This window comes from Chinchilla lanigera, unplaced genomic scaffold (assembly GCF_000276665.1).
Source record: "Chinchilla lanigera isolate Chin_1 unplaced genomic scaffold, ChiLan1.0 scaffold00059, whole genome shotgun sequence".
NCBI lineage: Eukaryota > Metazoa > Chordata > Mammalia > Rodentia > Chinchillidae > Chinchilla > Chinchilla lanigera.
The window spans coordinates 14,798,648-14,811,656 of NW_004955460.1; the positions used below are offsets into that span (position 1 = coordinate 14,798,648).

The window sequence follows — 13,009 nt, forward strand, 5'->3', positions numbered from 1 at the left end:
CACAATAGCAAATTAACTGTCCATTAATATGATAATTAAAATGACATTTGAAATCATATCCCTAAGTCTTTCTGCACCAGAGTCACAGTAACTCAACTTTAAATGTTAGGATGAAGGAAACTAGATAAAATAATAAAAACTGTACACAAGAAACCATTTTACCAAAAAAAAAAAAAAAAAAAAAAAAAAAAAAAAAAATAGAGGGGCTAGGGATTTAGCTCAGCGGCATAGCACCTGCCTGGCAAGCACAAGGTCCTGAGTTCGATTCCCAGTACCAAAAAAAAAAAAAAAAAAAAAACCATTTTAGTGAAGAGATGACTCATATGTGGCCTGTCCTTTGAAGTATGCATACTGCCACTGCCTACATATGTTCCCATGAGTTCTGTAAAAGAATCCTTTATACAGATGAGAAAATCCTTACCTACTATTTGGCCACGAACTGCATCAGTATCTGAGGGATTTAGTTTGCATAGATCCAAACGCTGGTCTGCAAACAAACAATTCAAAACTTAACCCAAGGAAAGTGAACTAGGGAGGAAGGCAGGAATTCTGTATTCAGCATTCAAAAAAAAAGGTGCCTCCTAAGCTTTCTTCGGTTGCATTAAGAGGCAGAGGAGCATTTGGTTCTTACAGCCAGTGTCTTTTAGCCGGCTGATGGCGTTGGAGAGCAGCCGCACGCAGCCCAGGAAGCCAGCTCCCTGCTTCTTATGAATTTTCTTGTGGTTCCACACGCTGATGGTTATAGAATCAGTTTTCCCAACATATCTGAAAGGAACAGCAAATTTTTGTGTAACTGTGTTTCTGAATTATGATAATCTCATTTATCAGACTGACTTAGAAATCCTTACAAAATAATGTTGGCTCAGTATCCCACATCAAACAGGTCTTCAATAAACACACACCTAATTACTGTCCTCTGGCAGCATTAGAATACAGTAAGTTAAGCAATGAGCAAATGGAAATAGCCATATGATAATAAAAATCTGTAAAGAAGACTTATTGTATTCTAATATTACCATAGGACAGTGATATATGTACACATCCCCATCAATAAAGTTTAACAACAAAAAATACTAGCTTGTAATAAGGGATTCCATATGAACTCACAGGTCCATCCAAAGCACACTCACTAAGGCATCAGACCCTACTCACTCTCTCTGTAAGTGAACCATAGTGAGGGACTTTCAGGGTATGAAATGGCCAACACTGTCACAGCTGGACCCTCAGTGGAACTAAAACTAAGCAGGAGAATATAACTGCTACTAAATATCCCACTATGCTTGTACATAGTATAATTTGTTTTAATAAAAAAACAATATTCATTCAGTATTACTTTGATGGAAATTTCTTAGCAGGGACATGAAAACACATAGGTATATAAAATAGTGATCTTTAAAGTGTAATGTATTCTCTGAATGAATATATAAAATTATTGAGTAATTTGTGGGCTTATGTACATTCAATTATACAAAACTATATATTCTCCTGCAGAAGAAAATGTTTGTATTAAAAGTCAAATATTTAAAGATCAATAGAAATATGTGATCATCATAATACATTTTTCAGGTAAAAACTACAACTGGGCTTAGGGTCTTACTGAAACACCAAAGTATGCTGGGGACATGAACTATAGCCTCACAGCCTTTTCCTCTGCTAAAATGCCCAAAGCACTGAAAAGTCTGGGATCACAGCTACATAAGGAAACCCTAAAAATCTATGAAAATATCAAATGTAAGAACTTCCAAGTACATAAATTGTACAAGGAGGCAATTCTGTAATTGTTTGGTCATCTACTTTTGCTTTCACCAAAAGCTAGCAATTATTTTCTTCCTTAAACACTTTTTTTGAAAGCCAGACAACTACTCTCCCAGCCTCCCCATATGGTTCACAGGACATTAACTCACAGATCATAGTGCTGATTCCACTTTGGGTCCAACGTGTTTTTCACAGTGTCGGTTGAGTGGCACTGCCCAGAGCCGTCCACAACAATCTTAGCAAAAGGGTCCGGGAGTCCTAGGAGAAGGAGGATAGCCACACCCAGATGAGCTGACAGGGCAGTCAAGGAAGCCACAGACACAGCATCCGGGATGGAGGAAGCTGCAAGATCATCTAGCATGGTGAACAGTTATTCCTGGGATGTTTTATTCTCTGCTTTAAGGTTAATTTCACTTGGAAAAGCAAATTATCACTGTTTAGCACTTTTTTCCCCTTTAGTTCTAGAAACTAGTCCCAAAGCCTTCATGCTGAGTTACATCCCCTTCTTCTTTGAGACAGGCTCTCCCTAAGACACTAAGTTGTCTGGGATGGGCTTGAACCTGCTTCTGCTGGAACCCATTACAGCTGTGTGCCATCACTCCTGGCCACTATTTAGCTTTCTAAGAGAGACTCCCAGTATGACTGTAGTGTCAAATTTTCAGAACACAAAAAGCTTTATAAAAATAGGCTTATATTTGAATTTCTATCTGTGATTATCACTATTAAGTGGGGATAATTAATGGAAGAAAAAGGTGCCTCTAATTAGTTGTATTTATACTTTTAAAAAATTACGGTCCTAGCAGTCTTCCTGGCATGGTGGCACACGTCTGTAATCCCAGCACTCTGGGAGCCTGAGGCAGGAGGATCACAAGTTCAAGCCCAGCCTGAATAACTTAATGAGACCCTGTCTCAAAATAAATAAAAAATAAAAAAGGGCTAGGGACATAGCTCAGTACAAAGGCCCTGAGTTCACTGAGACAGCAAGGAGTCTCCAGAAATCTTGTGTGCTGACCTTTGCCTGTCCTACCTACAGAAGCAAGTATAGTATTCATCAAGTCTTAATTTAGTAAGTCCTTAAATGCTAGTATGAATCAGACAGGTTTATAGAATCGGGCATGGGGGAAGATGTGAAGGTTTTACAGACAGAGCTGGATGTTAGCCACCTCTCCAGAGCTTCCTAAGTACTTGGGTAGAGCCTTTGGGCCTAAATTTCTTCACCATTAAGGTGTTAATAGCACAACTTAAGAGTTGAGCGGTGATCTTGGGAGGATCAGAAAGTGTGAGGAATTTAACACTGCAGGCATCTTCTTTATAGCAGGTGAAGTTCTTATATTAAGGAGCAATTCTTTCCTTCAGAAAAGGACTGTTCATTTAGGTTCATAGTTCCTTTAATTAGAGAGCTTTTAAAATGTGATCTAATTTATAAAATTTGATTAACAACTTTTTTCAAACCAGCTATTTTATTTACAAATGTCTCATTTGCATTTCAGTTGAAAATATTTCATCCAGCAGAAAGCAGTACTGTATACTGAATAGGAGACCAAGAAAACCAGGGTGCAGCTGAAGAGGAGAATGAAACACAAGCTTTGACAGGATTTTAACATTCTGTGTCTTTCACTAGGAAGCCTTGATGCTGGAAAATGAAATCTGTCCAACCATGGATTTTCATTCCAAGACTTTCAAGAAAATACACCAGTGTTCTTTAGAAAGCTTAACATTTCAAAAATACACAAATAATCTTAATAGAGCAAAAATGGTTGTTTACTTACTGAAGAAGTCTTTCTTTGCAAGATTCTTGGCACACAATACTAAAAACAAACAAAAATATTGGAGTTAGTACTTATGGACATGGTTTCCAACATAGCTAGCTTGTATTTGCAATGGAAAAGAAAATTCCAAAAATTATCTTTGCCAATGATTTGTCTTTCAAATTTAGTATCATACTAAACAAAAACCAGCAACTATGTAAAAAATGCTTTCTCTGCAAATTGGGAGTCAGTTACAACAATTCTAAAATCTTTAAAACTTAAAAATCTTACTTTTAAATACAGAGATTTATCAACATGCTCTTACACTACACAGGATCCTATAAAACTGAATTCAAATGAAGATTTGAACTATTTACCTTTATAGCAACTAATAGCAAGCAAAAAAGAAAAATTTTTTTTTTGCTGTTCTGATAATAAACACGAAGTGCTGGGGCCTTGCACAGGCTAAGCGGGAGCTCTAGCATTGAGCTACACCCCAGGCAGTAACACCATTTTGCAAATGTAATTTTGGTATGTTAGAAGATAGCAAACAAGGGGAAAATAGTAGAAAATATGGAGCTATTATCAGAGCACTATGGAAGAAAACTGACAAAATCTGTGTGAAGAATCTAGTACAAGCTGGGCATGGTGGTGCACACCTGTAATCTCAGCACTCTAGGAGGCTGAGGTCAGGGAATTGCAAGACTGAGTCCAGCCTGGGAAACTTAGACCCTATCTCAAAATATTGTAAAAACTGGTGAGGAAAAAGCCCTGGTTTTAATCCCCAATACCACCAAAAAATCATTAATCAATCAATCTTGTCACCAGAACTATTATACAATTAGTTTACTATGTCAACAGAAGATATACCACGTACTTTCCTCTTTTTATAAATTTATCTAATTTATAAGAATACATTATATAAACACTATTTTACAAAAATGCGTTCATATATACTGTTACACAAACTTTCCACTTTGTTTTTGCATAACAACTTTTAGATATAATTTATATACAATTCACCCATTTAAAGTATATAATTCAATGGTTTCTAGTGTACTTGTGGGGTTGAATAATTATTACCACAATCAATTTTAAAACACTGTCATTATCTTCAAAAGACGTACCTCACCCATCAGCTCCTCATTTAACCTCCAACTCTCCAGACCTGGGCAAACTATAGGCTACTTTGTGTTGCTAAGACTTTGCCTGTTCTGATCATTTCATATGTGCAGGATCATGTGCTGTGTGGTCTTTTCTGACTGGTTTCTTTCACTCAGCATAATGTTCTCGGGCTCACCCACCCACTTTGTCACATGAATCAGTGCTCCATTCCTTTTTCCAGCAGAATGATCCCTTTTATGGCTACACCACAATCTCTTTTCCCATTCATCAGCAGATGGACATTGGGTTGTTTTTACTTTTTGGCTATTATAAATAATCCTGTACAAATTGTTTTAGAAATGTGTGTTTTGTTTGTCTTCATTACAAAGAAGTGAGTAAAACGGCTTCTGGAGGGCACCATAAGGTAACTGTATGTTACACATTTTAAGGACTTTCCGGACTTTTTCCACAGCTCAGCACCACTTGCCATTCCCATCAGCTGGGAGTGAGGGTGACAGTTGCTCCTCATTCTTGTTACTGTTTCTGTGGTTTTCTATCTCTGTGGTTTTGATTTGCACTTCTTTCATGACTTAATACTTTGAGCATCTTATTCCTAACCAGTATATCTTCTTGGGAGAAGCTGTCTTGTTTTGGCTTTTTTCCCCAATCTTTTCTCAACATCAAACTGAGTTGTTTTTGTTACAGCCATTGAGGCATTCAAAGTTGTGAGAATTTTTTATTCTATAGAGTATTCTAAAAGCCTTTATCAAATACATTATTTTTTCCCATTCTATGGGTTTTCTGTTTACTTTCTTAATGGTGTCCTTTAAAGCACTGAAGTTTTACTTTTGATTAAGTCCAACTTATCTACTTTCTTTGGCTGTTTGTGCTTTTGGTGTCATGTCTAAGGCAGCTTTGTAAAACATTTTCTCTAAGAGTTTAACACTATAGAACTACACAATTATTGATAATAGCTAAAAAGCAGGAATAGTTCAGATGCCCATCAGCTGATGAACGGACTCTTTCCTTAGCTCTTAAACATACATTTAGGTCTATGATGCATTTTGAGTTGGTTTTGTTTGCAATATTGAGGAATGAAACCTGGGCCTCAAGCATGCTAGGCAAGCACTCCACCACAGAACTACAGCCCCAGCCCACTTTTCAATTATATTTCAGACATTGTCTAGTTAAGTTACTGGCCAGGAATTTAGTATTCTCTAGCCTCAGCCTCCAAGTAGGTGCTTGGTAGAGTGCTTGCCTAGCATGTGTGAGGTTCTGGATGTGATCCCACCACAACAAAAAACAAAGACTTCATAAATAAATTTAAAATGAATTTTTAAAATCTCTTTTCAATATTGAGTATTCCCATTCTTAAGTGTAGCTTGTTTACCCATTTATTAAGTTCTTCTTTAATGCCCATAAGTGAGGATTTAAAAGTATTTTTTAAAAGACCCGGACATTTCTATTTCATTTTATTCTTTCAATATTTTGGCGTTTATCACTACTGTGAACTTTTGTTGCACTTTCTAATTGTTATTTGGATACAGGGGAATTATTAATTTTTAATTAACCATCTTTTAGAACACCCCTCACATGGCCTATAAGGCTTTGTTTCATTCAAATTCCCTTTTCCTTCCCAAAGCTTTGAACGCTTCAATGGCTGTCACATCAAACTCTTACGTGTACAAAACTGAGGTTGAGATCTTCCCATGTAAGACCCTGGTCCTCTCCCAGGATCATTAGTATACCAGCAGCCCCATCAACAGCACCAGCAGACCCTTGGGGTCATCTTTCACTCTCAAAATCTTTCCCAAGAGTGGTTAAATCATAAAATGGAAAAGGTCTTAGTAATATTAGCAAACAAAAACTCTTGCCTCAATTTTGTGTTAAGGTCAATTTGGGTCACTGTAACTCTAATTTGGTTAAAAGTACATGATTTTTCCAACCAACATAATTTTGTGATCTTGTGCTACAATTCTTTGTCTGCTCTAGGTGGTATAATAATGACAGATAACGGTAACTCCTTACAGCATCAAATCGCACTATCTAGATCCACCACATGCTCTTAAATAAGTTTATGCACCAACTGTGTGTGTGTGTGTGTGTGTGTGTGTGTGTGTGTGAGGGTCTAGAGATAGAACAGTACGTAAAAAAAAAAAACCTTACAGAAAACTAAGCTTATTTTCCAGCACAGACCACTCCACCCTTCCCACAAACCTGAAGTGTGCCTCACCTTGGCCAAGGCCCAGCCCTTGCATCCAGCACATTCCCAACCCCACACTACGGCTTCCCTCACACTGGGGCTATGGGAGCCAATGACACGGTGTTCCCTAAGTATCTGGAATCATGGAAGGCAAGTGCTTTACTCACAAAAGACCAAGGTCACAAGAGCACATTCTGTGGTTTCACACACTCCCAGGAAGGACTACAGCAACAGAAAATTAGTGTTTTGTTCTAGCTTGAGAAATGTTCAATTTGTGTCACAACTTCACTGTTCTGTTATCTGCTGAGCCTGGAAATTTTTGCTGTACTTTTTTTTTAAGTACTGGGGATTGAACCCAGAGTCTTCATATTGTATATTTCCTTAACCCTTTTTTATATTTGTTTTGAGACAAGGTGTCACTAAATTGCTTAACCCTGTCCTAGCCTCCTCAAGTGCTGGAATAACAGGCATGTGCCACTAGCTGTGCTGTAACTCTTTAGTCCTCTTTCTTCCTCATAGCTTTATGCTTCAAGTTCTGTAATTTCTTTCTTCTGACCATCTCTGAGACTAGCCCTGTCCTCTGCCATGCCCACTCTCTTGTCTTTAGCTTCACCACTCACTATGACCATCCTTACATGAGGCTTCTTCAATCCTCCACCACTAGCCCAGCTTTGTGTTTCTTTCTTTTTGAAATGGGGTCTCACTATATTGTCCAAGCTGGAGCTAGTGGACTCAACTGATCCTCCTGCCTCAGCCTCCCAAGTAGCTGGAACCACAGGGCACACCAACACTCTGGATCTTTTTTCCCCTAGTACTAGGGATTGAACCCAGGACCTTTACTGAGCTAAATCCCCAGGCACCTCCCCACCACTCCGCCTTAATTTTTATTTTGAGACAAGGTCTTGCTAAGTTGCTATTGTTAAGTTGTCAGACCTGAGATCAAACTTTGATCCTCCTGCTTCAGCTGTCCACAGTGCTGTGCTTACAGGCATGTGCCACCATGTCTGGTTTGGATCCTTCTGCTTTTTTTTTTTTTTTTAACAAACAGACATCCATTTACAAAATAGCATAGAACAATACAAACAAAACTGAGTTACAGACAAAGTTGTAGGAAATTAACAATGGTTGTTGTATTATTTATTGATATCTTCAAAGTGGTTTCTCAAGAAAACAAATAGAGACATACAAGATTGATTAAACAAGTAATCATTAACTGTTCCTTTCTGCAGAGCAATAGAAGACAGCAGTACAACTATGTTAGCTATCCTGTGTATGCATACTTACATAATTTCCCCTTCTTTCTCTTCTCTTTTCCCACACCCCAGTTGCCCTTTACTTTTGAGCATTTTCCTTTTGTTTCACAATGTCAATCATACCTCCTAGTTTTTATTCACTCTTTCAGGTCTTTACACTAGTGAGACAATACGATTCTTACACATTGGATCCTTCTTTTGAAACTCTATTTTCATGTTCTTATGCTGAAAGAATTCTAATTCTGAATATCCTCCCTAGGTTTTAAGCCTCTACTATCGTTTTATTTCCCACTATTCCCCCAAGTCTTCCTGGGCTCCTCTGCACCACTGCCCACGCCCAGGCCTCTGTTCCTGCTCCTCACCTCCCTAGAAGACTCTTCCTCTGGCTGCCACACTGTCTTCCTAGCCAGCCAGCTCCCTCCCAACGAAGCTCAGTCAGCACGCTGAGAACATTGCCAATAGGGTCAAAATGAAAAAGAACGAATAATTTAGTGGAATTTCATAAAATGGAATTAATTTTAAATGGTTGTTCTTTGTTCTGAGGTTATGGCTATCAATTTTCATGTTAAAATGCCCTTTCTTTAATAATATAACAAAACATGGTAATAGTTTTGACAGTAACTTGGCCAAAAAAAAAATTTGGCAATAATATGTTAATAATATGTTATAATAATATGTTAATACATAAATGTTTTGACAGATCACTGATCTGATTGTTGCTGAGCTGTTCCCTCCTTTTAGTCCTGTTTACTTCCAGACTAATGGTTTTAGCATTCAATGCTGACTTTCCATACAGGTAGCACTCTCCCTGCAGCTAAGGCCCAGACATGGGCTAAAGTGCTGGCTATGCAACAGGCATGCACCAGGAACCTTGTGAGGAATGAGAAGCAAAAGTAAGCCAGAAACTGACAGCAATAAAAAACAGAAAAGGAAGTCAGCCATGGTGGCACATGCCTGTAATCCTAGCACTCTGGGAGGTTGAGGCAGGAGGATTGCGAGTTTGAGCCAGCTTGAACAATTTAGCAAGACCATGTCTCAAAATTTAAAAGGGGGGGGGGAAATTACACTATCATTTCAATAGTTTAAAACATCTAAATAAAAAATTTTATTCATGAGAAAATATAACTCACTACCTAGAAGACCTACCAATACATGTGTTGGCTGTCTATTTCATCTAACTTTTAGTTCTAAAACTTATTTTTAAAAGTTTCTCAGGGTGGGGGGGGGATCCTTCAAGCTACAAAAAAAGAGTAAGAACAGAACCCCTGCTAAAGACAGAAAATAAGGTTTTCTAGTCAGTTTCCCTGCCGTTCCATGTTCAAGGTCACTGTGCCAGAATCCCTAATCTGTTAATTCTACATAAATTTAAGAAACCTTCATTTATATTAAGAGAGAGAACTCCATTGCAGTTATAGCAACACACTCAAAATACCAAATAATTCATGCCCGTACAGAACTGAACTCCATGCCCTTATCTGTTTACTGAAATGCATTTTTCCAGTCCTTCTCATGAGTTTGTACACACACACAACATACACATTTCCACTATCCAGGCACTATCAATGACAAAATGATTTCTTCTTTGCAGAGAAAACTGCCTGTGTTAAAAAGACATTTAGCAACCTCTTCCCACTGTCCCTTCTCGTTTTGGAGGTGGAGTGAATTTTTGGCAAACAGATAATCCTAAAACACCCTCCTTGCTTAAAATATAGGTAATATACCTTCATTTTCCGTAAGTGCAGTAATAACAAGGAAACAACAAACTCAGTAAACAACTTGAAGCCAGAAGTAGGACAGAGTACAAATCCTACCGCAAGACCTGCAGTTCAGTGAGGTGGTGCTGCTTTGGGGAAACTATCTCCCCTATGAGGCAAGGCTGACTCCACGGACTGCCTGCAGACTTTTTTTCTTTTTCTGTGCTGGACACCTCACACATGCTAGTAAAGCACTCCACCACCAAGCTGCACCCCTAACCTCTGAAATTTTTTTAAATGTTGCTTTTTCTATTCCCAGGAATCTGGTTGCAGAGTCTGCAGTCACTGAAATTGGATGACCCTTCCTGGGTTACAGCCTGCAGGAAGCAAGTCCCCAAGCTATGATAGTATTTTCCCACATTAGCATTCTCCCAAGTATTGCTAACACCTTAGCTTTGGAAAATAAGAAATGGGTTTCACTTACAGCCTGCCTCTATAAGACAATACCTATCTATCTTCAGATAATGTTTGTTTCTTACATAAACCCAGTGAGATGTTTCTCAACCACCCTGAGTAGAACAAGAGCATCTGGCTTCAGGGTTATTTTACAGGCAGAAAAATATTCTCTTGCCTTGGGCCACAGGAAAATTCAGGTTTTCATTAGGAAGTTTTATTTAAACACTCTAAAAGCAACCACTTCCTTGATCAGTTAATGCAGTCTCCCTACAAGTTTATTTTTCCTTTCAAATCTCCCTTATTCAAATGTCATACATATAATAATGTGTATTAATTCCAACAATTTTGCCCCCCATGTCTAGGATCTCCTATCTTCTGAAAAGCTCAAGATAATTTTACAACCAGGAACTAATGAACACTTTGCAACTGGAGCTTCTAATACCACCTTGGGAAGCAGACTGTCTCTCAGACAACGATTTGACCCAGGGACCTGACAAAAGCAGTGGGTGACACATACAAATGAAATAGCAATGGTCACTTTAGAAAATGTTGGGAAAATTTAAAACTGTAATCTAACTCCCTTTAGAATAACTAATAATGACACCTAAAAAGTTATTGAATGCTTACAGTGTAACCAGGCACTATACATGTACGATCACGTTTACTGGACAGCACAATCATGGTGCTATCACTGTTATTAGGTTCCTTTCACTGGTAAGAATTTGGTAACTACAATCGCATTTAGAAAAAAGCTTCTAGGATGTTTGTTTGTTTGTTTGTTTTTCAGTACTGAGGACTGAACCCAGAGCCTCTGCACACAGGGCTACATATCACTTCCCACCCCACCTTTTTCTGAGACAGATCTGGCTATGTCACTAAATTGCCCAAGCTAGGCTTGAAACTTGCAATTCTGCTTCGGTCTTCCAGAGTACTGGGATTACAGGCATGAGTTACCAAGCCCTGCTAAAAAGCTGCTGATTCTGAATGAATTTATTTATGCACTTAGCTAACAATTACTGATCAATGTTTATACACCAGTTCATACCCAAACCCAGTTCTATGCTCTGAGCTCACCCACAGGAAAAGAAGCAAATGCTACTGCCCATAGGATACTGCCAGGCTTGAGGGTTTGACTTTTAAACACAGTGAACTAAGATCACTCCTTTTTTTTTGTTTGTTTTATGGTTTTTTACAACTGCTTAAAATTGGCCTCTCAAGTTCAGAATATCCTCCCTAAGGTTGTATAATGTAAAACTAAACTTTTCGAGAAGTAAATAAATTTTAATGCCCCAAAGCCTGTCATTAAGTACACTGAATTTGATCATCAAAGTGACTGAATTAAATCTATCATTAGTAAACAATCCAGGTTAATGAGAAGTACTCCACATAAATCCAAACACCCTCACCTAACACACTTTTGAAGAGCTATTGATATATATGAAGGGCCATTCTTTTGGTGGAACCATTATTAAATAGGGTGGTAAATGCTAAGAGAAAAAGGGAAGCTGAGGATTTGGCAGCAGGTGGGGGGACGGGGTGGCTAGAATTAAGTAAACTAGTCTACAATCTGAAAATCAGATCAGACCTAAAAGAGACAAGGGGGGAAAAAAAAGCAATAAATAATAGCAAGAGTAATTACTGTTGCCACATTCTCTCTTAATTACTGTGCCACCAAACAAAGCATTATTAATTTCATGTGTGGAAAGGTCAACAGAAAACCCAAAAGCAAGGACAAAGCTTAGCAAGGTAATGAACTGCAGAATCCCACACATGACTATGAAAACCCCAGGAAATATATATCTAGAATGAAGTTCCTTATTTTTTCCCCATTTATAACTTCACATTGACAGTTCTATAACACTAAAGTGTCTAAAGGCATTATTTTACATGTTTTAATAATAAAGTCTTTTATAATTATTTGGTTAATCATTCGCATCACAGTATATAAGTCAATATAAAATCATTATGCTTCATTTAATGGAGAAAAATAGCAGTTCAGAGAGATTAAGCAAACTGCTCAAGGTGACCCAGCAATGTTATTGATAGAGATAAGAACTGATCCATCTCATAAATGAAAAACTCCTAAATTACTCAATTATGCTATTGCACCAAGACAAGCTCATACTGAAAAAGAGATAATCTGTCACAACACTAAAATTTTCAAACCAGTGTGGCCCACAATGGATTCAAAAGAGCATTTAAAACTCTTTTTAAAATCTACCACACTGGTACAGAAGGATCACTACAAGTTCGAGGCCAAAATGAGTTCAGGATGGGCTACAGAATGAGTTCAAGGCTGCCTGAACTGCAGAGCGAGATCCTAAAAATTATTAAAATGAAATTAACCACAACACACCAAGTCCATCCTAGGTATATACTCTATGGAAATGTATGTATACATGTTCACTTACAGTAAAAGGGGCATAGCAGTACAGTTCACAGAAGCCCAAGCCCAAGAACTACTGGAATATGCATCACAGTACAATGAATAAAGAAGCTGTGGTATTCACAAAATGGAACATTATACAGCAATGAGAACAACAAACTACAACACATATTTATGAATGAGTCTCACAGCGAAATATTCAATGAACAGCACAAGGCAATCATATCGTACAATGCCATTTAGACAAAGAATAATAACAAGCAGAACTGACTAGTGACTATCCTTGAGCAGGACAAGGTAAGGACTGGAGAGAACCATGAGGAAAGCACCTGGCAACTGGCTGTGTTTTCTTCCTGCCTTGGATGCTGATTACACATTTGTGTTCAGTTTGTGGGAATTCAGTGAGCTGC

At 38.0% G+C, this 13,009-nt stretch overlaps 1 protein-coding gene across 5 annotated transcripts in view; it reads right to left on the reverse strand.

The window, feature by feature from the left end:
• Positions 1-13,009, reverse strand: part of Smurf1 (SMAD specific E3 ubiquitin protein ligase 1) — an 86,239-nt gene that overhangs the window by 24,103 nt on the left and 49,127 nt on the right. For all 5 annotated transcript variants that reach the window (XM_013521238.1, XM_013521236.1, XM_013521237.1 and 2 more), the window contains exons 2-5: positions 3,525-3,563; positions 1,905-2,013; positions 632-765; positions 422-487 (exon numbers count right to left, since the gene is read on the reverse strand). In XM_013521238.1, the coding sequence (XP_013376692.1) occupies positions 422-487; positions 632-765; positions 1,905-2,013; positions 3,525-3,563 (348 nt within the window). The remainder of the gene's footprint in view (positions 1-421; positions 488-631; positions 766-1,904; positions 2,014-3,524; positions 3,564-13,009) is intronic.